Source organism: Drosophila pseudoobscura, chromosome 3, assembly GCF_009870125.1.
Source record: "Drosophila pseudoobscura strain MV-25-SWS-2005 chromosome 3, UCI_Dpse_MV25, whole genome shotgun sequence".
In the NCBI taxonomy this organism is placed as follows: Eukaryota; Metazoa; Arthropoda; class Insecta; order Diptera; family Drosophilidae; genus Drosophila; species Drosophila pseudoobscura.
Window position 1 is genome coordinate 4,918,024 of NC_046680.1, and position 27,504 is coordinate 4,945,527.

The 27,504-nt window shown below is 48.5% G+C and overlaps 2 protein-coding genes across 2 annotated transcripts; one reads left to right on the top strand and one right to left on the bottom strand.

The window, feature by feature from the left end:
* Positions 1-2,962: 2,962 nt before the first annotated feature.
* On the top strand, positions 2,963-24,707 carry esn (espinas). Its single transcript, XM_001360155.4, has 6 exons — positions 2,963-4,414; positions 15,397-15,967; positions 16,692-16,805; positions 17,445-17,573; positions 21,978-22,181; positions 22,303-24,707. The coding sequence occupies exons 1-6, from the start codon at positions 3,300-3,302 to the stop codon at positions 23,755-23,757; spliced, it is 3,588 nt and encodes a 1,195-aa protein (XP_001360192.3). The 5' UTR covers positions 2,963-3,299; the 3' UTR covers positions 23,758-24,707.
* On the bottom strand, positions 24,583-26,480 carry LOC4803475 (cytochrome P450 9b2-like). Its single transcript, XM_001360156.4, has 4 exons — positions 26,233-26,480; positions 25,662-26,169; positions 24,962-25,598; positions 24,583-24,893 (listed from the first exon to the last, which is right to left on the bottom strand). Exons 1-4 carry the CDS (start codon positions 26,436-26,438, stop codon positions 24,727-24,729), a joined length of 1,518 nt encoding a protein of 505 aa, XP_001360193.1. The 5' UTR covers positions 26,439-26,480; the 3' UTR covers positions 24,583-24,726.
* Between the last annotated feature and the right edge of the window lie 1,024 nt (positions 26,481-27,504).

Below are 27,504 nucleotides of genomic sequence, written 5' to 3' on the forward strand. Positions count from 1 at the left end.
TAGCCCCTTCAACGGCCGACTGTCATCAACGCCATTTGGCAAATTAACGTAATCATTGCATTGCCACACCGCCTCCACCGCTCCACACTCTCTCCCGCTTCTCTCACTCTCACTCTCCGCTGCCGCTATTGTCTTTTCCTTTCGTACAAAAATATTTTTCATAAATATTACGAAGCCTCCTCGCCCCTCATCGCCTTCTATGGGGCAACACTTCAGACTTTTTGCCACATTTCCCCGCCAGCTACAACAATTCATAAGCAGCAGGAGCAACAGCAGGAGTGACAGCAGGAGCGGCGGGGACGTCATCATTAGGGAAACATTTGCCGCCTACACAGCTCCTGTTTCGAGTGTGTGTGTATGTGTGGGTGAATTGTGGAATCTCCTGCTGCTTTCTCCTGGTTCCTTGCCCCTCCAGCATCCGCCTGCTCTGTGCTTATTGTCTTAAGAGGAAGTCGGCAGGAGGATTGGCGGATTGGAGGAGGAGCTGCCACTGAGATTGGCAAGCGGATTGGGGGTACGCATCTCTCTTTCTGTTTTTTCATATAAATGCTCCCTGTTGTTGCTGCTCGGGCGGATGTAATGGAAGTATTGCATGAAGGGGCTTACAGTGGTTGGAAAAAGAACCGCACAGGAAAAAAGTTAAGCCAGAATGAAATTTTGATATTTACTGGAAGGTACCTGCAATCCTACTCGAAACATGGAATATAAGAAATGCATTAGGAGATGATAATGAGTGGAAAAATCATATTTCTTTCTGGCATGATTTCTGGTTGCTTCGTTCCACTGTACCTTCACCGTTGAGCGCGCAATTGCAGCTTCACTCTGGCCGCGTTCTGTGGCCGTCCGCCCCATTCGAGTACTTACGCCTCCTCCTTTCTCTTTCCCTTCGCACACTCGTATTTTCCTACATACATATATATTTTGCAATTTTTCACTTTACGACTTTCACGTTCACGTTGTTTATGCAAATAGGCGGGAAATTCTATTTGAATTTAGTTGAAAGGAATTATGATAACGCGATTGTCAACAGCAGCAGCCTTGATTTTACGTATTTTTATATCGCTCCTCCCTCGCACACTCTCAAATTGTTGTCATGGTCCCGCTGAGATACAGTTATGATTATGACAGGGCGCCATGTTGGAAAAACACTAAGAACAACTACAAGAATCCAGCTACCCCCTGGCGCAGAGGCGACACCCCCCCCACCAAACAGACACGTGCTGCGTACAAGCCGCACAACCGTTTGTGTTATTGCTGTTGCTCTCGCTTTTTTACAAAGTGTAAATTGTTTTAATACTTTTAGTGCTTTATAGCGCCATCTTGCATCGCGCAGTGGCGTCAGCTGTGCCAAACGGAGCTCCCATTCCATCCGCATCCGCAACCAGCCCTTGCAACTTTCGACTAACACGTGTACGGTGGCGTGGCGCGTTCAAATCTCAACTTTTACGACCTCTGCAACGAGCCCCACTGGGGGCTGGAGGATATTATCCTCGTTGTTTTACTAGAGTTACAGTTCTACGTGGGGACTACGTCCTGCTCCTCCTGCTGCTATGGCTGAACGATGACGTTGACTTTTACCTGTTGGCCAATGCCACGGAGGGAGTCCTGCTCTGCTCTGCTCTGTGCTGCTCTGCACGTTCCCTGGCAACTCTGGCAGCTGCCAACTACATTCGCTGTCATTTCTACGACTGTGGACTGCGTGTCGCACTTTTAATCAAAATTGTTTCATGAATTGTTCAGTTGTTTCAACTGTCAAGTAAAGTTTTGACGCCCTCTTCTGCGGGTACAGCAAGACGGCAAAGAGGCGGATAGGGCATCTCGTGGCAATTAAAATACTTTGGCACTCTCTTTGTTTGTCTTGTACGCCATTTTCCATTTTCCATTTTCCAGTTGCCGTTTCATGTTTAATGTTTTCTGTCGTCCTCTCAATTAGTTGCAACACTTTTGGGCAATTTCGTCCATCACTCTTTTCGCTGGCAGCACACAAAGAGAGAACAAATATTTGACACGAAATGCGGAAATTAATTTATTTGTTCTTGACTCTCATTACAGTTGGCAAAACAATTTGTTCGGAAGCGACTCACGAAATGGCAACACTGTTGGGAAAGTTCTAAGAGTAAGTTTCAAAGTTGTTTATTCCCTCTTGCTAAATGTTTTAAAAACGCAATTAGTTGTAGGAATTAGTTAAAGTTGTGGCAGACTTAAGATGCAAATAATAATAAACAATATTTGATTAGAACAGCATTTGTTCTATTATTAAAATGCATACAAAAAACCCTTTGATTGGCCTGTTTCCTTGCGCAACTTCTTTTCCATTGGTTATTTCTCAATGGCAACCCAAGATGGGGGCCTCTACCTGATTGCCACATTTTCACTTAGCCACCAGCATAATGACCGGCTATGAGGCCGCCTGCTAATGTGGCAACAAACCGCCCAAAGGCCACACGCTTCACTCAGTTCCGCTTAGGCCATGCGCCATCATCCGTCAGATTCCACCCTCCTGTGGCTGTCCGGAGTCCGGTTGCTGCTTGAAATGGGTCAATCACTAAGCGGCCTGAAATGTGTCAAATGGCCTGAAGACAACCAAACAATCAGCGAGGCAGGCAACCAGTAGCCGCTGCAGTTGCATCCACAACTCAGAAATCTGCTACTGCGGAGACTGGCTAATAAAAGTGCCCAGAACGTGGCTCAAACCACTCGAAATCGACTCAAAAGTTGACTCGACTCGACTCAGGCGACAGGCGGCACCTGTGCTACCTGCACTTGCTACAGCCAAGTCCACCAGAGAGTGGGAGAGAGAGGGAGAGTTAGCTGAGGTGGGTTCGTGGTGAGTTTGACCTGCACCAACCTGGCCAGAGCCAGAGCCAGAGCCAGCGCCAAGCCCGGTTCTTCGCGGCCGTCTTGGCCAGGCCAGCAACTTTCTACTCGTGCGCCCAACTCCGAGGCGATCTTCAGTTGCTTGAGCGGCCTCGAAGCGAGCGGTTCGAGTGCTGCTACGATCTATTTTTCATATACAATATACGATATACGATATAGAGAGCGCGATCTGTCGCTGTGGATCAGACATCACGTCGATTGATTCTCACCGATTCGCGAGTGCACGTAATTGGAGCAAGCGGATTGCCCGTTAATTGCTGGCGACAGTAATTGTCGTCCGCTGCATACCAGTTGCGCTTTCTGCTTAAGGTGTTCCCTCGTACTGTTAATGTGTCAATTGATTGATTTGCTTTGTGATTGACGCGTGCCTAATTCGATATTCGATTGGGAGAGCCTCTAGCCACCGGAAACCCTCCTACGAAATGATACCTAAACTGTCGAAGAAGCGCTGGTGGAAGATCTGCCTGCCGCAGGGACACCAGGATCAGTCCAAGAACTATCGCGAGATAGTCATGATCAGCGAGTGCGCCTCGGTGCTGGCCACTACCATCTCTAGTGGCAGCACCACCACCACGGCCAGCAGCGGCAGCCCCACCCGCAACCAGAGCTGCGACAGCCTGTCCAAGAGCTCCCTGGCGGATCCGAGCAAGCTCTTCCCGCGGAATATGCCCAGCATTCGAAGGAGTCGCCGCCGTGGTGTGTCCGCAGAGAGGGAGAGAGTGGCCAGCCGGGAGAGGGCCGCCAGCAGGGAGATACCAGATCCTGTTCAGCCCGCATTGGCCCAGCAGCCGCACAAGAGCACTCAGCAGTCCCGCCTCTCCACAGTTACCAAGCTCTCACCCCGGAAGCCGCCCAAGTCTAACTGCTCCAAGAACCGCGGACCCTGCTCGCCGGTAACCAAGTGCGTGGTAAAGGCGGCCGTGCGGACAAAGACCAAACCGAAGCCAAAGCTCACACTAGCCCCTTATGAGATAGCCCTCGAACTGCCCAATGAGTCGCCAGCCCCGAGCCTGGCCATGGCAGTGGCCCAGAGTCACTCGAACTCGCAATCACACTCGAAGCATGCGAGCCAGAGCCAGAATCAGAGCCAGAAGCTGCCCAGCAGCGACGAGCAGTTCCACTCCTCGGGCATCTCCTGCAACGGCGAGACAGACGATGACGTGGAGGTGGCCATGCTGACGGGCAGCCTGAGTCCCGCGCAGCTTGCCAAGATGCAGCAGGGTCTGCCCAACCGATCCTTGGCCATGTCTTTGCCGGTTAGTGATTTGCGCAATCTGAATCTGTGCCGGAACCGCAACGCGCTTTGGCTAAACAACAAGGACACGGATCAGCTAATCAAAGCGGACAGGAAGGATACGTTCTGTTATTTCAATAAGGCCATTGCCGACGATATCCAGCTAAGCGATATTGAAGAACAATTGGCCAGGTTTGATGGCCACTCAAAGAGGCCGCCACAGCCACAGTCACAGTCACAGCCGCCAGCGACAGCCACGGCCACCGCCACAGTCACAGTCAGAGCAGCAGCAGCAGCCAAAATGTAAGTTTCTTTTTGGCCTATCTAAATGGCCATAACTCTTGGCCATAGGCGCGGGGGGGGGGGGGGAACTAATTTGAAATCCATTTGATGAGCTTTACATTTTTCGGTTTTAAGAGGCAATCAAATCGGGGATTAGTTGGAGAGTGGGAACCACTTTATGACCCGATTTAATGGATCCTTAATAGCTTTATATGCGTCCAGCTCTGAGTCCGAATTGAGCAACAGTAGAGGGCTTTTGTTTCTAATAACTCCAAACGCATATTTAATGGCTTTTCCAATAAAATAATTTGGGCAAAAGTTACGAGAAAAGTTCAGATGAAGCAGAAAATGACATGCTGATATTTGCTTTGCAAATTGCAGGTTCTGTAATGGAGGCTAAAATCTCGTACGCGACTCTAGATCGCCTTTTAATAATTAGAGCTGAATGTTTCCCTGAAAACTGATTGCTCGGCAGTTGGGGAAACTCTTTTCCATCTGAGACATCCTGTAAGCATTATACGGGTATACCTTTCTGAGGGCACTAAAAATACTCATACAGGGTATAATCCGCAACAGATCAGTGGACTCTTTATAGCCAGGCATCTCAGTTTCAGTTGTGTTGAAAGTAAAGACTGTGCAGGTCAGCGACGGGGAGATCTTGGAGATATAATCCCCCTTAAGAGGCTCTTCAGCTCTGTCAGCTGGAGGCGACTCTTTGGACTCGCTAAGAAGGTGTTATTAATGCCCAACTATTTGCAAAACTGACACCGAAAAGTTATTTATCAAGTTGCTGGCCAGCACGTGCTCTTCCAACCTCCTCCTGGCTGCTCCGCCTCCCTGTTGCATCTTTGTCAAGTTTTGTTAACTGGCAAATGAATTGCATGCAGCTAAGTGGCAACAGCAGTTGGCCCTTTTCCTTCGGGGCTTAAGCAAAGTTGGCACAACTTCAGGTCCAGTGGCCGTGGCCAGCCCCCAGTTCCAGTACGCCCCTCTCTTCCCTGTCACATTGTGTTTGCCTCCTGGCCTGGAAGGAGACGCAGGCCGGGATCCGGGATCCGCACTCTCATAAATTCCATGTGTCGTCTCCATAAATTGAGTTCTTCTCCTGCCGCATGACTGAGTGCCCTTCATCGATAAGGTTTTTGGTATCTCGCAGATCTCGTGTATCTTTTAGCTCACATCGCTGGATGCTGCTCCATCTTCATTTGCATCGCGAGGACTTCTGTTCATAAATCTGCACAAACTGTTAATTAGATTTCCAAAGTTAATCACTTCTTTTTGGTTCTTGTTTCTTGGTGGTTGGCTTTCTGGCTGCGAGTCATAAAAATATTGATGGAAAGTGTGCGGCATAAATTCCTGCCCAGAAACTGGCTCGGTAATCGGAGCCGACTCCAGTTCTTGTCGGTTGTGTGGTTGGGCCCTTGCCCTTGCATCCACACGACCCATTAGCAATCAGTTGGGGCTATTAAGTTTCCAGTTTAAATAAACCAAAATCAATATTGACTGGCGGCTACTTAAAGCGTAATTAAGCGCATGGCCATGGTCCCCGAGAACACTTTGCATAGGCATCCGCTCTACAGCCCCAAGTCCCCCTTCGGGGTCTGGACAATGAAATAAATAAATAGAGTCTGTCGGCGTCGGCGGCGGCCTTCTCTTTGGGCTAGCCTCCTCTCGTGGAGACTGGCTAATTGAAGTTGGCAAAAAGAAGGCCCGGGTGGTCTCAGGCACCGGTCCACCCATGGCTTATCGGTTTACGATTTGCTTTGATTTCAAAATGAGCTACGCATTTGATTTTAATTGCATTCGATGTGCGCTGTAGTCGCAGATGAAGCGAAAGCGCTCCAGCATCAGCCTGGCCTCAGCTCTTTCCGCCATGATATATGGCATTTTAATTGAAATGGCAAAAAGGCCGACAAACTGAACGAGGAAGGGGGACTAATCCGAGTTTAACTGATTTGCAGACATATCAAGTAACGCCCCTTTAATATTTCTTTGCGGCTGCTCCTCTCGCTGCCGCTCTAAAAGTTTTCTTCTTTAAAATATTTTCTAATTAATTTTTTCACGGGGCGTATGAGCAATTTCCTTAGCTGTCAGCGGATGAAAGCAATCAAAAGCTGCTCTCACGAAGCCAGAAAGTGACACAATCTTTGGAGCAAGCGTTGTATAACCCAGACAAAAGGCATCATAACTATCCAACTCTAGAAGACTCGTACCTTTGTCTCAAAGGTGCTGGCAAGTCAGAACTACTCGTAAACTTTTATTGAATCAACACCCAATCGGGAATCCATAAAACGCATTAACAAAACACAAAATTTACAAGTGAATTGGATTGAAGAAGGGGAGGAGAAGAGACAGACAAGTTGATTGATTTTGTCCCAACTTGGGGGAAATTCAATTTATGTATAATCGAAAAAAAACGCACGAAAAAACTGAAAGACGAAAGAGAAAGAAAAGGCATTGTAGCGAGGAGAAAATGTTTTTATAAAATAAAATCGAAAACCGCAAATAAAATTAGCCTATGGGTGGCTAGAGGGAGGGGCGGGACAAACGGCGGGGGAAGGCAAATTGAAGGGCGTTGCTTTGGAAGCTTATTATATTGCCAGTTCCCTCACGGCTTGATTGTGATTATCTTCGCTTTGGGACTGGGCTTGATCCCAGCATACATCCATATACATATACCTAGTGTGCGCGTAGAAGCAATTTAGTGGCCATAAGTCAGAGGCGGAGGCGGAGGCAGTGGCAGTGGCAGAGGTCGCTGAGGCTGCAAAGCGAAGTTAAGCGTTCTAGCCACGATCAGGATCCGGCATTGGGCGATAACCAGTTTGGCTCTCTGCCCAGTTTAATTTTCGTAATTTATGTTTAATTGAAAATGGAGGAGTGAGCAGCCGAATGTAATTAATTTAATGGCCATCGTTTTGTCCATTCAAAAGAGGTGGGCAGGCAGACAGAGAAACATTTTTGTGTGCTGTCATGCCCCTCACTGAGTCGGAGTGTTGCCAAATTGTGGCAACTCCGATCTGGCCCAGACAATTACCAAAATATGTAATGGCAGAGCTCTTGGCCTCTGCCCACACACCGCACTTGATGTGTCATTTTGTGCTTGGTCAGAAAACCCCCAAAAATGTATTTTAGAAATTGCCATCAATCAGGCGGGCGTCGGACTTAATGAGAATCAAATGTAAATTTAGCAAACTGGCACAAATGTCACTCGGAAGCTTGAAGCTTGTGAAAGTGCTGGCTCGCCCGCACAGGTCTCTGTCAAGTTGATAATCGTGATTTTCTTGTAATATTTTAGCCACTCGAGAAGAGTCGAGTCGAGCTGAGATTTCCGCAAATTAATTTACCCCAGCTCCAGTCCGCAGTCCCCAGTCGCAGCTTCAGCACGGCACTCTGCGGAGAAAGCCGGACCGAAATGCATTTGGATTTGGTTATTCATGGCCCAATCCCCGATCGCAATTTAGCTAAGAAAACACGTGTTGCCTGCTGTAGCCAGCAGACCTTCTCCACCTACGGCAGCACTCACAGATCGCAGATCCCAGATCCCAGTTCGGATAGTCCGGGAGAGAGGACGTGAGTGGGGTCAATTCAAACACAATCGTCAACATCAATCCTCAAGCCGAACCGAACCGAACCGAAGTCATTCCCATATGTCTCGACGCCTACGCGACTCGAAAGCGTTAATGAGACGCCGCTGGGCCGCGTTTCTGGGGTCGGTGTTGGGTTCTGGGCCCTAGCAATTCTACTTGATAAATTGGAGCCCGGGCTGCCACTTGCAGCCGCCTCTAACGGTTCTCTTTTGCTCTGTGCAGACGCTCTAACAAGATCCTGTTCGCAGTCTTGGCGAGTCTTCCATTCAGGCTTCATTAGCAGTTGGCCGCAGTACTCTTAAATAGTAAAAGTTGGGTTGGGGCTCGGCTCTAGCATTTTCCCTCTCGGGTGAACAACAGCAGCAGCAGCAGCACCGGGAACGGGACTGGCACTGGGACTGGCACTGGATAGTGGCTTCCTGGTTGCACCCAAATGCATTAGTCTAATGCGAGCTGCACTGCTCTGGCTCTGGTTGCAGAGTCAGTCGGTCTGCCTGTCTATCGGTCCGTCCGGCTGCTGCTGTGTCAAGACACTTGGACACTCAGGCCAAACATTTGATGACTTAATTGCGCATTTTAGCAGATACACATGAATGCAGGCAGCCGCAGGCGGAGCCTGCACTGAGAGAAGTCAGGAAAATAAGTGCCCGTTCCATTTATATGTCACTGTCACTCCAGTTTTGTAATGGGACAAGTTAGGAACTGCCTTAATCATGAGAGTGTGTACTCCATTGGCGTCTTCATTTAATTTTCTTGAGGTGTAATTTGTTTCAAGTGCTTATGAATAGAATGGGAGCCTGAGAGTATTTACGGACATGTGCAGGTCCCTCTTATTCTTTGGTAGATTCTTTATATAACTCTGCTTCAAGTGCATCATTGATTTCGCTCAGTGTGGCCTTGTGTCTTGTTGTCTAAGGAGGTTCTCCCGTGATGCAACACACAACTTTATTTTGACAGGCGGCGATTAGACGACGACGGGGATGTTGCCGTTGCCTAGCAGCCTCTTCCCTCATCTGTGCCCCACTAACTGGCACCCTCTCTGGCTCATGCCTCTTTTGTTAATTGAAATGTTGTTGTTGCCTGCTTTTGCTGTTGCAGATGCAGATGGAGACTCTGCTGCTGCTGCTGATTCCGATGTTTGTTTGCCTCCCCGTCAGATTGCCTGTCCGTCAGATGCTTGTTGCTTTTGTCAGTTGTCATGTTCTGAGCGGGGACCTACACGATTTTGACATTGGCATGGCAATGGCCATTACAGTTACATTTAGCTCCGTCCCTGTCTGTCTGTCTGTGTATCTGTATCTGCATCTATGAATGTATCTGCATATATGTGTGTGCGTGTGTGTTTGAGTCATGTAGGAAGTCTTGGCGGCTGATCAAACGCCATGTCCATGTCCACATGCAAAGGTAATCCTTTTACGCCTCAATGGAATTCCAATTGGAAATGGAAAATTGAAAATTGGAAGTGGAAGTCGAACAAGTGCAGTTACAGTTGCGTGATGGTTGTGTGAGAACCTCCCGCGACCACTCTCCTTAGAGTGCGTATGGCATATACATATGTATGCCATCATTAATTATAAAGCCAAACATCCTTTTTGGCTGTGAAAACTGTTCGTTTGCTTGGCTGTGCTGTTGCTGCTTGCCGAAGCACAAACCAAAATCGTCATAGTCGGTTGCACAACGCCAGCCCCCTGCCACCATTCCATATTCCATTTGTTGCACTGGAGTCATGGTCAGGTGAGTGCTGAGGAGTGCAACCGCAAGAACATTGTCGGGCCGATACCCCAGGGATTGTGCTTAACTTGTACATTATTTTTCGGTAATTGCTTTTTGGCCATCTCGGGGTTGCTTTCTGAAACTAGATTCCCACGTTCCAACAGGTGAAACCAGTCACTCCCCTGCCCACCTGTTGGCCATCCAGTCCATCCATCCATCCATTCGGGAAGTTCTGTTGTGTTTGAAAGTCTGCTCGCGTTTCATGCTTCGATGGATTTGCTCGACTGTCTGGCTGTCATACGAGAACAGACAATAAATTTTACAGAGCCATTTCTCAGTTTGTTTTCGTCTTCTTCAGTTCCGTTTTGTAATGCTCTTCTGTTCCTATTCTCTGCTCTGCTTTGTTCTTCTCCGATTTCACCGAGTTTCTACGAAAACAGACTTTGGAGGATTGTAACGCACTTTAATTTAATCAACTTATTGTCCGTGTCTCTGTGTCTCTCTCAACGTATTCTTCATCTTCAATTCCCAAACATAATCTTTGCTTTGATGTGCCTTAATTTGATGGGAGGGGAGCTGGAGCTGGAGCTGGCGATGTCGAGAGAGAGAGAGAGAAAGAGCAATTACATTTATCATCAGCTTCAATCATCAGCCGCACCATCATCATTAAGTGGAGTACATCAAATTAGAGAAGATATTTAATTTATGTCTAAGAACTGTGGGAGTCCATTTCCATCGCCATCTTCCATCACCTGCTCGCCCCGAACTAGCATAGTATCTATTTTATCACAAGATCTACGAAGACGAGGCTAAGCTCTGGAATTCACAGCTCACAAAGTGGTTCAAGTCCCATCGTAGATGGGAACCGGAGTGCATCACGAACTATGGACGGGACTGCCAATTGGAAATTGTTCTATTGGAGCATCAGCATCCCAAAAGAAATGCCAAGGGACTTTCTACGGTTGCGCAAACAAAACGATTTTGCTAATAACAATTAAAATCGAATATATCCAACGGACAATTATCCCTCATCTGACTTCGACAGAGAAATCAATAAAACAGAGAGAGAGAGAGAAAGAGACTTGGCCATCAACTTGGACTAATGAAGCCCGAAACGAGTTGGCTAAAATGCGCATTTAAGTTTGGTAAATAGCAGCCAAGAAAATGCCCAAAAAAGAAAGAAAGAAAAAACAAGTGGCAGAGTGATTGAGTAGTGGGGCAGGGGGATGGGGGATGGGGGATGGGAAAAAGGAGAAGAGAATTCACGAGCACAAAACGAAATGAATTACAGAAGAAGAACAACATTTTGCATAAATTAGAACGAGCCATGCAACATGAAAATCGCTGAAACGTGTCTAAAGCTGTTGACAGCGGGACAAGAGGGGGCAGCAGAGCATGGGCCACGGTGCACGGTGCACGGGGCACGAGGCACGGGGCAGTGGTAGTCTGCATAAAATTAAGCAAAAGCTGTTAATGACGGAACGAGAATCAGCTCAAGACACACCACAGCGCACTCGACTCAAACGACTGCGACTTGAGTGGAGTTGGTTTCACATGCCACATGCAACATGCAACATCCAGTGTGGGCTGTGGGCTGGGTGCTGTGTGCTGTGCACTGGCTGCTTCTGCTTTTGGCCTCGGCGATTAATTATGCATTTTAGTTGATGCTGAAGCTGAAGCTGAGGCTGATGCTGAGGCCGATGCGGAGCTGCTGATGCTCTCGTACAAGTATCTGCAGAACAGACCCATAGCAGACCCGAGGACGGCGTTGCATAGAGCTTATCACCAGCCTGGTCTAACGGTAACGCTTCACTAAATCACTACGCGGTACTTAAAGAGGCGTTGCAGCGGGCACACTCGTAGAGAAGGAGAGGGGTCTGCCAGATACCAGAGATATCGGCGAGAGAGAAAGAATGAGGGAGAAAGAGGGAGAGGAAGTTGTGCAACGGGCCTAACTGGCTCCAGCCTTCACTCCCTGCCCAATGAGCAGCCAAACCCCGAACTGCAACTCGAATCCGTATCCGAGCTGGGCCGAAACGATCCCAACCAAGCCGTGTAGACAGGCACACAAAAATGTGTTCATGTTCATACAAAAACCCATAAAGAAAAAGAAGAAGCCGAGGCATAAAAACGTTGAGCGACAGCAACACGTGCAACATATGACGCGATTGCATGTACAGACGGACATTTTTTGTGGCTGTTTATGCTCGGATACTACATGTATGTGTTTATATGATTGTGTATGTTTGTTACGGGTGTATTCCGGTGCTGGTTCGGTTTCGGGTATTCGTGGCCTTTGTTCGTGTGACGTAAACGCAGTCAAAAGCGGCCGTTTAACCCGAAAGTCAGACTGGGAGTCTCAGCCGGAGAATGCACATAGAAATATGAGTGGTTCCGTTCGAGCGGCAGACAATGGAACACGCAACAAGGTCACGAGTTGGGGGGGCCATTGAACGAGATTTCATAATGGGGGTGCCCTGCCTCTGCCACTGCCCTGCCCCTGCCCATGATCGAATCCGGGCACGCCCCAGGGGCTGGGATCTGGAATCTGGGATGCGTGCAGTTCTGGAGTAACTACTGATCTGGCCAGAGATCGTGTGCTAGACGAGGATAATCAAGCATTAGTAGGCCTAATACCAGGCTTAACCTCCAGGCAATCCGCAAGGCGTTTATCTTTGGGCCAATTGTGAAAGTAATTTAGTGCGGATTGGCATTGGTTGCCTCTGGCTATGGCTCTGCCGGTGCCCCTGGCACTCCTCCTCTGTTCCTCTGTTCCCCTGCTCCTCGTACGACTCTTTTCAATTATTAAGAATTGCATGTTACGTATTAATTTCGTTTCGTTGTAGTTCAATTGCAGCCATTCTGTGTCGTAGTGCACTCCTGAATTCTCAGAATCCAGGCCCCCATTGCATTGGGAAACAAGTTACCGTGGGGTGTGTCTGTGTGTGTGTGTGTATCTGTGAGCCTAAATGATTTTGAACCAGTTACGTGGTGCTGCTGTTCCTGCTGCAGGTTTTTCTGGGGAAATTGCGTGTCTAAAATTTAATGAAATCGTGGAAATACGAGTACGAGTGTTGTGGAAACATCGTGGAACGAATAGAAATGCAATCGATGCCATGGTGTTGCAGATAATTGAGATATTATTAGCTCTGTGGCATGGTTTTGGCATTTCAACCGAGGAAAACGTGCTGAAATTGCGGAATTATTCGTTAATGAGCAGCGCATAGGATTCGATTGAGAGTCGGATTCGGACTCCGACTCGGATGCGGATTGGAGCTGGGACCGGCGCTGAAGTTGAGGCTTAGAACAGAGGCTGAGACCGAGATGAGATGTTGAAATCAGCTAGATAAATCGATTCGATTTATATCTGTGGCGATACAACAGTAGGCATATAGGGAGATTTCAGATAAAGTTTGGTTGCTAAGTGGAATAGCAAGGTATGCCCGTATACTCGAACCGCCTCCCATTGCGCATTTAGTTGATAAGCCATTTGAAGAAACCCATAAACTGGCACAATTATGAACCGTAAACATACCGATAAATCCCAAAAGAGTCTTTAAACATTTAAAATTCCCCACAGATTTGAAAGAGTAAGCCCGATTGTGGAATGGCTATTTCTCAAGCCCATTCCCATTCGATTTAAGTGTCAAACAATTTTATTTTAATTATCCTGAGATGTGCGGAACGGCGACAGGCCATCAAGGAAATGACAGACATCAAACCAAATAAACTCAAAATCTTCTTAACCCAAATATATGTACATGTCCAGACCGGCCTCCATAGTTGGTCAGGCTTGCGCGGCCACAACCAGTACCGCCAATTGCCAGTGGCAGCATTTTTGCGTACTCGACATGGCGTATGTATTTTGCGCCTTTGCCGAATTGGCTTTAATGCAGAAATTGCATGCACCCATAGAGGCCATAGAGACCATAGAGACCAATAGAAACCGTCAACAGGTTTCTCTGACGCAGCGCCGCGTCGCGTCGTCGCTTCGTGTTGCAGGCTGTGGCTGTGGATGTGGCCGAAAAGAGAAAACCGACTAAGCCGCTGCTGACCAACCATATTTGGCAGTTGGAGCATGGATTTGTGTTGATTTGAATTGATCTGAGCCGATTCCATCCGATCATGGCGCTTGGCCACTGTTTTCCGCTATCAAAGTCGATCAGCGGCCGCACAATTCATTCAGTGACAGATTATGCCTTGACTTTTGTTTGGACAATCGCGGCGAATGGATCGTTTTAGAAAGTACCCCGTGATCGATCAACTTTTGGCACTGCCACTGGCACTGGAACTGGCGCTGAGCCCTGGCCTTGCCTACGACCCGCCCGGGCAGAGCACCAGCCCGGCTAGCCCACAATCCAATGAAATTTGCATGGGACGAGAGCGGACAAAAAAGAGAAGACATAAAACTTTCTCCCCATTCACACGTTCGGGCATGCCAACGACTGATCTGTGAACCATATGGAGGTATGTAGGTGCTAATGGCTCCTGGTCGTCCATCAGGTATACTCGCACTCTAAGTAATCTACGGTCAGCCTCGGACGTTCACTTTCCGTAGGCTCGCTCTGTGGGACTCGCTTCGTTAGCAGAAGGTTGGCCTCTGATTGTGATGAGATGATGTCTTTAATTTGCATAAATTTACAAGAAATGTGGATAAATCGCTGGCCGGGGCCTGGCAAATTGGCTTCTACTGCTCCTAAGGCTGATGATATTTCTGCTTCTCACGTTGATTAGTTAATACAATGTTGGACCGCCTAATGGCTGCCAGCTGCCGCTTTGCGCGGCCTATTATTCATGCTCCAAAAGTTTCGACACTTGATATTAGACTCGGACAAATGTAAAGCGTTTGTGAATGAAACAGTTTAATATTTCACATGCGAGCACTCGACGTTGAGTCCAACAAATGGCTTTAATTACAAAACAAAAACAGGAAAAAAAAGAAAAAATACAGAAAAAAACACGGAATTAAAGCTGCAACATGACCAAGCTCTCTGGGCCCCGCTCTGTGCCATATGCTGGAATTTCGTTTGGATGCCACTGTAGGCTGCCGCCGCAGCAGCAGCAGCAGCGGCCATCTCTGCTTGGCTGCATAATCGCGCAGCGTGCCACAAATCGAGTGAAAGTACAACAGAAAGCGGCAGAAAGAAGATTCCGCGGCGAACTGTGCCGCACTGGTCGAGAGAGCTGCACCAAGACTTTATGACTTTACACGAAGCTCGGATGGTTGATGGCGGGGCCTGGTCCGGTCCGGCTGCAATTTCGGAGTTTCATCAGATTGGACAACTGCACGCATGCGCAGCTGCAGCATTGCAGCCTGCCACTGCCACAGTCAGTGGTCATAATCGCACTCAAAACTCATTAGAAATGCCTGCAGGAACTCGACTAGAATGAGTTTTTGTCTATTTTTGTGCGCAGTCTAATTGCAGATGACTTGCATCACATGGGGAGATGGAAGCGGGAATTATTTAGATGCCTATTTGGGGTGGAATACTATTCTGCCCAACTGTTAGAGACGCTACTTTATGGTCCATGATTCTGCTGAGCATTGCGTATGGGTAATAAACAGTTTCACAGCCACAAAAGGGAGAGTTTCGCTCAGGTGTAATACCATCCAAGCTCAGAGACCACAACTAATGCTCGGACTTGGGTATACTCGTGGCTTTACCTCATATTGATTTCTCTTTCGGTCCTCCCTCTTTGCAGCTCTCAACCAGGCCAAGTACTCAGCAAATACAAGCCCACGCCCGCACCGCGCTCAAGCGGCAAGCACCAGGCCATCATGCAACAACAGCCGCAGCCCCAGCCCCTGCCACACAGCAGCTACTACACGCAGACGGAGAGCGAGCTGCTGCAGATTGAGGCGGGCGGCACCGGGCTGACATTTCCCCCCCATCGGAGCGAGATGGCCGCCACCAGCTCCCAGCTTCAGCAGGCGTCGATGAGCAGCAATGTGGCATCTACGGCCACGTCCAGCAACCTCGATGTGCCCTCTGGCGGCAGCACCGGCAGCGGCAGCGGGGGGCAGACCACGAGCCACTTTGTGTCGCCCCTGCAGCGGCGACACTGCCAGCCGCCGAGTCATCTGCCACTGAACTCGGTGGCGTCTCCGCTACGCACGGCCAGCTACAAGACGGCAGCGGCCGTGGCCGGTCACGGATTCCATCACAGCCACCACCAGCAGCTGGACTTCCAGCGCAACTCGCAGTCGGACGATGATAGCGGCTGTGCCCTAGAGGAATACACATGGGTGCCGCCGGGTCTCCGACCTGATCAGGTAAGGGCGTGCTTCCAACACATACACCATATAGACTTGCAACATGATCATCTTCATCATCATCATCATCATCATCATCATCATCATTAGTGTATGTCGATTTGTCGGTACTAATTAAGTGAAATCTAAATCTGCGCTGCTCTGCGCCATGGCATTACCCGAGGCCACCCGCTGACAACTTTTGCTTTCGTTCGATTTTCCACGCTCCCCAAATCGGAATCCTAAATCCAGTTCAATGCCTGGCTAAAGCCGGTGCTGGAGCTGTGGCTGTGGCTCTGTCTGGGGCTGGGGCCTGGTCTTTTGGCCATTGGACATCGGCCACATGCACGTTTAAGGAAATCGTTGGGTGAAACAACTTTAATTACACGCTGAAAAAATTATCTCTCCCAAATCGCTGTGCTATCTGTATCGATTGGAAAGCGAAAGCGTTTTGTAATTAAATTGCCGATACTCCTGCATTTGGCAGCAATTAAAGCTGGAAAGCATGTCGATATTTCTCAGGTGCTGGCTTACATAAGAGCCCCTGGGAAAACTGAAAATTGGTCCCAATGTTTCACTGCATTGCCTCGATTGTCTCGGGTCTCCCATGACCATTTTCCACGCCACCATTCATGTCTCCATCTGCACTGACATTTCATTAATTTGATATGATTTGTTCAGTTAAAAGAGTAAAAACTTTTTGGTGGAACTAACTCGATTCTCCCTTCCGTTTTCCACTCCGCAGGTCCGCTTGTACTTCAGTCAACTGCCAGACGACAAGGTGCCCTACGTCAACAGTCCCGGCGAAAAGTATCGCGTTAAACAATTGCTGCACCAGCTGCCGCCGCAAGATAACGAAGTGAGTATTAGCCAGAGGAAAAGCTGGCTAAAAGGAAACGATAACAAAAGAAAATGCAGTTAGCACCACAGGCAGGTCCTACAAATTTAAAGAAAAGCAACCAAAAAGCAAGGAAAGCTTTGGCTAGACAGTAGAGAGCAGAGTTCTTATAACTGCACAATGATATTGATTAAAATATTTGGATAAAGGAAGAACGAAAGACTTTAGTTTACGATGCAAAAGGATACTTTTATCCTATGATCGTAGAAATATGTAGCCGAATTTCAAACCAGAGCTGCCCGATCTAATTTATTTTAGTTTTAGTTAGTTTAGTTTCTTAAGAAGAAACAACACATCAAATAGAATATTGCAAAAGGAAGATTCTAGCAGAAACGAAAGAAAATCCAATCGAGATATAAATAATAAGTATTCAGATAGCTTTATAATTTTGCAACTCAGCTTCCCAGCAGCATCCTGCCGAACGGAGATTGCGAAAAGATTTATAATTACCTCTTCGGGGGCATAGAAAACAGAGCATAAAGAAAATCCTTCATGAGCAGTGGCAAGATTAAAAAACTTGTCAGTGCCTTTTGAGTTGCCTTAATTAAAATCCATGAATACAACAAACTTTTCGCCCGTCTACGTGCCCGTCTGTTGCAGGTGCGCTACTGCCACTCGCTGAGCGACGAGGAGCGCAAGGAGCTGCGCATCTTCTCGGCCCAGAGGAAGCGCGAGGCTCTCGGCCGAGGAGCCGTCCGGCTGCTGTCCGACGAGCGACCCTGCAAGGGGGTAAGTTTGAAAACAATTTTTTTATGGGGTGGGGGCCCTTTCCCTTCCCCCACCCCCACCCCCATCCCCATCCATTGCTTTAATTGTTGCAAAAATTTGCATTTTATTATGAACAAAAAGTGCGCGAAGAGCACAAGATGAAGAGTCGTTTCGATTTCATCTGTGCCTGGTCTGCCGGTCCGGGCCGGGCCGGGCCGGGCGAAGTTTTGCACCACCACCAGAGATTCTTTCTTGGCCCGGCCCGGGGACTACTGCCTGCCATGAATGGCCCAAAGAGGGAACAGGGGAACACAAAAAATCTGACAATGGCTGGCAAAAACAATGAGCTGTCGAGGGTAGAGGGACATGGTAAACGGGACGCGACGCTGTTGCCAACTTTCAAACGTCTCGAAATAAAAGATGACAAAAAGATTTCATTAAGTACACTTTCAGCAAACGGCAAAGTGCTGCGAGGAAACCCCAACTGAAACTGAAAATGAAAAACGTTGTTGCAGAAACAATTGCAGTGACTATGGCTGTGACTGGGCCCGGACTCCGCTTGGCTCTGACAACATAAAGGCTAAGAGAGTCAGCCAACGTACAAATGCAGAGGTTGGTGTTTCTCTTTTGCCTCCTCTCTGGACGTGCCGCGCACGTTGCAACGCGTTGGGCCAAAAGTGAATGGAGTTGCCTGCCAAAGACGCAATGAAATGGCATTAAAGCACAATGGCACTGGCATTAAATAGGAGAAGTGGTATCTGCATCGGGCTGCTATTGCCACTGGCACTACCCCTGCCGCTGGCACTGGCACTATCCTTGCCCAGCTTGGCGCCCCTGCCCCGCTTCAGAAATTTGCATTGTTATTAGCTGACAGGCGGAGGACTCTCTACTCTCGCTCTCTCCCCGTTCGCGGTGCGTGCCACAAGTTCAACTCCAACTTCAGCTTCAAATCCGGAACCCAGGCATCTCGATGCGCACTTGGTCATACTGGGGATCTCTGGATTCTCTGGGTAGATACTCGTAGTTTGCAGCTCGATTTTATTGTGCTCACATTCGCCACTCGTAAAACTTATTAAAAACTTTATGCCGCATGTTGCGTGTCTGGGGCCTGGTCGGGTCGAGTCTAGTCGGGGTCGGGTCGTGTTTGTCTGCTACGTGCGTGGGTGGATGTGGTGCCCGGAGCTGCCTTCGTGCGGGTTTCTGGGTGTGTGGTGTGTGGTGTGTGGTGCGTGGTGTATGGTGTATGGTTTATGGTGTGTGGATTTTATTTGGTTTGTCCAAATTGGCAGACAAGTTCCGTTTATTATGGCCAGAGGACTTGCACTTACACTTCTCTCTGAGGTTGCAGTTCATTAGAAATCCCAAACATAATCAGTGCGAACTTTGGCAAAGGAATTCAGATACAGATGTACTTATTTACTGGCAGAATGAGAAGCGGAATCCTGTACAAATTTAAATCTGAGCTCAATATTTTGCATGCCGTTGCAAACTTTAATCTTTCATTCATAAAAAAAGAGATTAACTTTAAAAAGTATTCAAAATCCAGACCCAAGCCCTCCCTTGGATCACGATGAAAGTGCTTAAAATTCACAGACCATAACTGACTTGCTAAACGGACGTTAAAATGTGAACAAAGGTCCAACCCTGAGCCATCCAATCGAATGGCGTGGAAAGCATGAGGGAAATTATGAAGGAAAATTTATGAAAACGTTCAATGATCCCGAAAGGGAGGAAAAGGAAGCTCTCGCCTCGCACTTGGACTCAGTCAGGCGTGAATGAGTCGCAACGTGGGCCACAAACGTGTGTCACAGCCAACTGGCAATGATTTTGGCAAAAAATAATGTGGCAAGTGGCGTAGAGAGGAGGCAAACTCCTTGACAGATTTTCCACACGAACAGCACCAGCAGCAGCATCCAGCGGAAGCTGAAATTTTGACAAGGATGTGACACTAAAGGTCGTCCTGGCAACAATGAAATAATTACAAGAAAAGCCATCTCAGCCCTCGACTCCATGAAATATATATATTTTCTCTCAGAAAAAGGGACTACTCTTTCAGCCATTGAAGGTAGGTAGAACAGCAACAGCAACGGCAAAGCAAACAAAACGGAAAGCAAAATAAAAGAAAATCCAAGGAGAAGGAAGGTAAAACCCGCTGGCTGTTAAGCGAAAAGTTTATGTACTGAAAAGGGCATGATAACGAGCGTCATTAATAATTTGAGTTGCCGTGGCCTGACGCTGCCAAGGGATGGGATGGGCTTTGGATCAGGAATCGGGATGGAGATGGGGGCGAACTGGTACTGCTACTGGTACCGGGTCTGAGCAGGAAATTGTCTGTCTGACTGTCCGTCTGATGGGGAAGTTTGTCGCTAAAAGTTGGATTAATACAGACACGAAATGGGTTAGCAAGGACACTTCAGTATCCCCCCGTCTCCGGGGTCAGCTACGGTTCAGCACGGTTCGGGTAGGTGCTACACGGTGGCACCGCCAGCAACAATTTGTCAATAGCATAATTGTCTGTCGCAGGACTTGGGCTCCCCGGCGGCAAACAGGCAACAGCCAACAGCCAACAGCCAACAGGCAACAGGGATTAATTGGATTGATAAGATAAATGAGCAGCGATTGCTGCTATTTACATGACATTCACCGGGTTCGGCAGCTCACGATGATTCACGATGAAAAATGCCATTTTAAGTGCAGAGATTTTCTGGCCAAACTAATCAATGACGGGGGCGCAGAGCGATGTAGCATTGGGCGCCCATCCTCCCTGAAAACTTTGCCACTTTGTCGCCACCGCTGAAACTACTTAAAGCTCTTTGTGGGGGCAAAGTTTTTTCCAGACTTTCTGCGGCTTGCCCAGAGCAAAGTGCAGAGACAAGTCTATTCCGACTCGAAATGCGTCATTAGCCAGGGATTGGTGGGAGCAGAGATGGCGGAGCACACGGCACTCTTTGCGGACAAATTAAAGTGCGCAGCAGCTCCCTCATTTGTATGCCACTTTCTTTTCGTGGGGGGCCCTGGCCGGGACGATAAATTTTTTGGAGTTGGCAAACAATTAACGACGCATGCAGTGAAGCCACTTACATAACGGCCATGGAAATTATCAACCCTGTACAGTCAGCGCCCAAAGCTTTCGCCTGTCAATGCTTAATGGCTTGCAAAAGTAAATGCTGATTGCGGGGGCCAGGACGCGGAGCAGCGCCCGCACCGAGGTTTAATAGCCTGGAAAGTTAAGGAGCTACGCAGGAAGAGTGGAGACAGTCCTCGCTGATGCTGATGGGGCAACGGGAGCCTCTTGCGGCTGCCTCTGCGGTGGCGTCGGGTAATTTGCCTGCGCCAAAAAGCCGCCAAGAACGGGGGCGCAGTGGAGCAATCACGGGGCAGTGCCTGGAATGGGGGTGCAAATTGGCAAAGATTCTGAGTACTGGGGTCTGTCGCTTCTTGGGTCATGGGAGGAGGTCATATATCAATGCAGTTGGGCTAATTGCTCCGTGGGTGGAAATGAGAGGGCAAACGGCTTACAATAAAGTTAAGGAAGAAACAGAATCCGTTCAGGAATAATACAGAAACCGTACGACTTAAAGTCAGGATAATCCTCGAAATCGTACATTCTTTTAACAGACTTTCTGTATATTATTTGACATTAAACGACAACGCACTTTTATAATAACTGTCCAAGAGTTTAGATGGGGCTTCACTGCACAAATGTCCCCTCTTGGAGAACTCAATTAGGATCTAGGGTATAAAAGCGTCACCAAACATCCCGGACGGTCGTACCCTTTCGCCCCGAAATGAGTTCATTATGCGAACGCGTTTAAATTTAACGAGTCTCGAGGTTCGGGGCTTGCCAGCAGTCATTAAAAGCGGAGCTTCCTGCTTGCAGCATTTTCCCAGCAGAAAAAGCAACAGCAGCAGCAGCAGCACAGTTTTCAAAAATCTTCCAGCGTCCTCGCTTTAAGTGCTTCCTTATCCACCGGGGAGCACTTGGGGTGGGGTGGTGTGGTGTTGGCTGCCACCGAGGCTGACACGGGCACATGGCCGGCAGCTATTTTTGCATGATTTCCGGTTGGGAAACGAGGATGGCACGAGAATAAAGAGCAGCAAAACCGCAGAGCGAGCTGAAAGGAGCAGGCACTGGCCTGGCCAATGGAGCCGGCTCCTGTTTCTGTTCCTGTGCCGTGACCGTGTCCGTGTCCGTGTCCGTGCTTGGGGCACTTTTGGGGCTGGGTGGTGGCGGGGGCGCCGAGCTTAAGCGTTTTATTACCGTTATTTAGCATTTATAGACGCTTAAATATTTTCGCCCGAGCAGCAGCCAGACGCTGCAGATTTTTATCGCTCGAAGAACTTGAGCATATTTCTCTTATTTATACGATTCACCTCTCATCCCCACTCTCCCCCTCTGTCTCTGCCTCTGTTTCGTCCTTCCAGTGCGAGGAGTCCCTGTCGGGCGGTGACATCGTGGTCTTTGCCCAGCGTCTGGGGGCCCAATTGTGCTGGCATCCGGGCTGCTTTGTGTGCAGCGTATGCAAGGAGCTGCTGGTCGACTTGATATACTTCCAGCGCGACGGGAACCTCTACTGTGGCCGACACCACGCCGAGACCCAGAAGCCGCGCTGCTCGGCATGCGATGAGGTGAGTGATCCACGTTCGTCCCTCCTTCTCATCCGCTCTGGCGGACAATTATCATAGTGTTGAAGATATCCCAGTATTTACTTATGCACCCAATTTTTCTCTGTCTCTTTCTCGTCGACAGATCATCTTCTCCGACGAGTGCACAGAGGCCGAGGGTCGCACCTGGCATATGAAGCACTTCGCCTGCCAGGAGTGCGAGCACCAGTTGGGCGGCCAGCGGTACATCATGCGGGAGGGCAAGCCCTACTGCCTCGGCTGCTTCGACACGATGTTCGCGGAATACTGCGACTACTGCGGGGAAGTGATCGGCGTCGATCAGGGCCAGATGAGCCACGACGGACAGCATTGGCATGCCACGGACCAGTGCTTCAGCTGCTGCACCTGCCGCTGCTCGTTGCTGGGACGCCCGTTCCTGCCGCGACGGGGTACCATCTACTGCTCGATCGCTTGCAGCAAGGGGGAGCCGCCGACGCCTTCGGACACGAGCTCTGGCCCTCAGCTGCGTCCCACCCATCGAGCCTCCACCTCCAGTCAAATCGCCCGCTCGCCCCGCCGCAGCGGGGACCGGGACAGGGAGAGGGAGTCCTCAAGAAAGACCAACCATGGCCATGGACCGGTCAAGGGCACGGGCAGTGCCGGCGATCTGCTGGAGCGACAGGAACGCAAGCGCATGGAGGCAGCCGGCGTGGCCGATTTGCTGCTGGGCGGGGGGGTGCCAGGCATGCCACGCCCCGCCCATCCGCCACCCATCGACCTCACCGAGCTGGGTATCAGTCTGGACAACATCTGTGCGGGGGACAAGTCAATCTTCGGCGACAGCCAGCTGACCTCCTCCATGCCGGACATGCTGCTGTCGAAGGCGGAGGACTCGCACAGCTACCAGAGCATCGACAAGATCAACCTGAACTCGCCAAGCAACTCGGACCTGACGCAGAGCACCCAGGAGCTGGCCAACGAGCTGGAGCTGGACAACGATCCGGTGCGGGAGCTGCCCCACGATGGTTACGAGCAGCTCTTCGCCAATAATCGCAACACGAAAAAGGGCCACGAGCTGCAGGATATGCAGGGGGAGGAGGACGGAGAGCAGCTGGACAACCGGCCACTGAAGGAGGTGCGATTCCACAGCGTCCAGGACACTATGTCGCGCTCCAAGAGCTACACGGATAACTCGAATGCCCGTCGCCGGCGCCGACGTCGTAACCAGTCTCGCAGCTCCTCGGAGATGCAGATCAACCAAACGAATCTCCGACTGCACAACGCCCAGACGCAGGCCGCTGTCACCGGCACCGGCACCGGCGCCCACAATCTTCTAAACAATCTGGATAACTGCGATGTGGCCAGCATCTGCTCGACCTGCTCGTCTAGCTCTTCCAGCGACATGGACGACTACGTCTACCGGCTGCCCGCCCGCAAGCACTACGGCGGCGTCCGCGTGGCCTACGTGCCCAACGATGCCCTCGCCTACGAGCGCAAGAAGAAGCTGGCCCAGGACCCATCGTTGGCTGCGGCCGCATCAGCCGCTGTCCCCGGAGTGCCGGGAGTCATGAACGAGAGCAAGAACTGCACAATATCATGACCACCTCCCATTCTGCCTCCGCCGCCCTTCAACCTGAGCAGCTACTACATCCTGGACACCATCCTGGAGGAGCAGCAGAGCCTGATGCTGCCGGAGAAGAAGCCCGGCTGCCTCCGTCGGGTATGGAACTTCTTTGGCCTGGGCAAGCCGCGTCTCCAGCACACCGGCAACGGACGGCTGTACAGCGTTTAGGTGGGATTGGATTGGATTGGACTGTAAATAACATATCGAAATGTATTATACACCGAAACAGACGACATATGAGATCATCGAAGTAGGGTGAAACCTTGTACAAAGCTAAAACTATATCATATTTGCATTTACATATACATATTATACCTACACATAGGCATTATCATAACTAATTAGGTATTCTAGTGTTAGATCTAAGAAGATCGAAGCGGATCCGTAGGAGACCACAAGCAGCGCAATCAACGAACAATAAATTCCAACGAATCCCCTTCAACGGCCAACAAAAGAATCTCCGAGAGAGTGAAAGTCTTTTTTGTGCAATAATTTAAAATGGAATGGCAAAAGCAGAACTCGAAAAGCAAAACCGAAACCCCAAATCTTCCAAAACCCGATCAAAACAAATCGATAAAATAACCAAATTGTACAACGTTTGCAGTTTCTATTTTTTTACGACTTTTTTGTCCAACCCAAATATGACGAAGATTCTTTTGTTTGAATGCCAAATTGTTTTATGTAATTTGCCTGCTTTCACCCGCAGCGTGAAAGGGAAGCGAAACTGTTATGTAAAAGGAATGTGTCCAGAATACTTAATCGTCTTAAAGAAAGTTTTGTAAGATCAAAAAATACATATGATAAGGAGTATGAATTGTATCGGTTATTCGTCTAAGCTATGCTACATCATTCAAATGAAATTCAACAAATGTGTGTATGGAAACATAATCAAAAATAAAATATATGTCTGTGTATTTTATCCTAAACCAACTGTGTTTATTTCCCCTATTTGCGTGGCATCAGGCGCATCCAGTAGCCAGCTTTGGGGGCAAGGTTGAATCCGCGTGCCTCCTCCCACAGATCCTTGACAGTCTTGGGAGATCTCTCGATCTTGTACCTGATCAGGAGGTTGTACAACATTCCCTTGACCTGCATCAGAGCATATCGATTGCCTGGGGATAGAAATGATAATGGTAATGGTTAAACTAACAAAATATTTCCTTCGGAGAAGCAGACTCACCTATGCAGTTTCGGGGACCTACTCCAAACGGCAAATATGTGTAAGGCACTATTTCATTTTTCCGCTCATCGCTGAAGCGCTCTGGATCAAATTTTTGGGGCTCGGGGAAGTACTTATCATCCCAGTGCAGGCCGGCAATCGGAATATTGACGCGATCACCCACCTTGAAATCGAATAGCTTGGTGCCATCGTCGTCGGTTAGGGTGTAATCCTTGGAGCAGATGCGATCGGTAACGGGAGCAAGGGTCCACTTGCGTAGCGATTCAGAGATGACCATGTCCATATACTTCATCTTCTGCACTGCATCGTACGTGAGGGAGCTGCCTTTAAGCGACTCCTGGACCTCCTTGGCCTCCTCGTAGAGCCGCTGCTGGATGTCGGGGTTCTCGAGCAGTTCCAGGGATGTGGTGCATATCAGGTTGGCATTGTTCTCGAAGGCAGCGAAGAAGAATATGAAGCACTGGGCCACGATCTCGTCATCCGTCCAGTTGTCTTCGGACTCCGTCTTGGACTCCATCAGCAGCTGGATCATGTCGGGTCGGTTGATGTTGTGCTCTTCACGATATTTCATCGCATCCACCACCAGCCGTACAAAGTATTCTACTTTCTGGCCATTAAAGATCTTCATATTAAAGAACTGACACAGAAAAAAATATCTATCAATTTCCATACAGTATGAACCATTTTATAAATAACTCACAAGGAACACCTTCGGAATGAGGGTGGCGAGCAGGAACTTGAACAGCTGCGATCCTCTGGAGAAAGTGAGAGACTGACCGATCTGGTAGAACTCATTATCAGGGCTCTCAAAAGAGTTCACCTTCAGCCCGAAGGCGGTGGTGGCTATGAGATCATTCGATAGCTTGTTGCAAAGCACTTTCATGTCCACCTCGAGGCCCTCCCCAGATTTGGAACCATCCGATAGTCGGGACAAGTGTTCGAGACACTCCCCAAAACTGTCGTTCATCAGGGCGAACATGCTGCGCATCTTGGCTGCCGTAAAGACCGGCGTCAGGGTGTTTCTCATGTGCTTCCACCGCTGATCTCTCATCACGCTCAGCATGTCGTTGAGGAGACGCTCGTTGCTCTCTAAAAAGAGCTGATGGTTCGGAAAGTGATCAAAGTCCTTGATGCAGATCTTCTTGATTATTTCGGGATCGTTTAGCTGGATCATAGGCGTACGCAAATTGAAAAATCCAACAACTTTGCTGAAAAGTTTTAGAACGTTCTTATCCGTATCTGGATCGCCTGATTATAGATAGATCACTTACTGGCCCCGAGTACGATTGTAGAACGCGCTGAGGACCTTGTGAAACGAGGTTAGGCCCAACATCGATGTACCAATATTGCCAAAAAACGGCTTGGGCTCCTCAAAGTACACTCCTCGCTCATCGAATGCGCGGTGCGTCGCTGTGGACCACTTGTATATCATAAAGCCAAGGACCAGAATGGCCAGACATATTTCCAAGCAAACCATAGCAAGGTTTCTTCACTTGATTTTTTTGTATCAAACTGAGTTTCGCAATTGCGCGACGCGACAATTTATACCCGCCGTAATATACATATATGTATGTATGTTTACTCGTAACTAGTATACCCGTATGTGTTCTGTTCTCCACAAGTATTACTCACAAAGGCTCTCATACTCTCTGATTGTTGCTGTTTCTGTAGGGGATCTAAATATGTGTTGATAGATAACTCTCACTCTCTGTTGTCAATATTTTTTCGTAGCGGAATCGGAGAGAACAACACCCTTACCCTTGCAAACTGTATTTTAACTTTGATCAGCAGGGGTTCCTCTATTGTAGGATATCACAGAATACATCGTCACTGTATCTTATAGCACATGTACATATGCTGTATTGCTTATTAAAACCATTATCATTTAATTATTATAATCCAATATCAAAATGGGATCATAACATTGTATGTTTCGATTCAACATTGAGGGTATTCAACGCGTCAACCTCCGAAGCACTTTTTCTGAATTTGTTTAGAATTTCGCAACTAATAAACAGGTTTCTCAGCATTGAGCAAAGCTCTTAGCTCAGAGAATGTTCTGATAAGAAAGCTTCGAACTGGCTCTCACTCTCTACTTCCCTCCTCTCTCTAAGTGTTTGTCAATATCTTAACGCTTGCTTATCAATTACCTATCATTTGCCTAGAAACATAATCTTATCTTGAGCACCAAACAAGTATTTATTCATAATCGAACAAAGTTTGATCACTGAAAGCTGAGTTCAATCCACTCAACACTTTTCGTTTCAGTTGGGAAATGAGTGTTATCTACCGAAATTAAATGATTCATTGATAGTAGAAGACCATTTAGTCGCTAAGGGAAACTATAGAAAAAGAGTACACCCAGATACTTATCGGATCAATCTATTAAGAACTGTTCTCATTATAAAATGTTTTGATACTTTTAAAATCAAATTGAATAAACACTTATTCCCCACTCTACATACATATCTAATAGCACTATGTATAGCTAAATATACAATAAGCTAATGTTTTGGCTACCCAAGCAAAGATAAATCGATTTA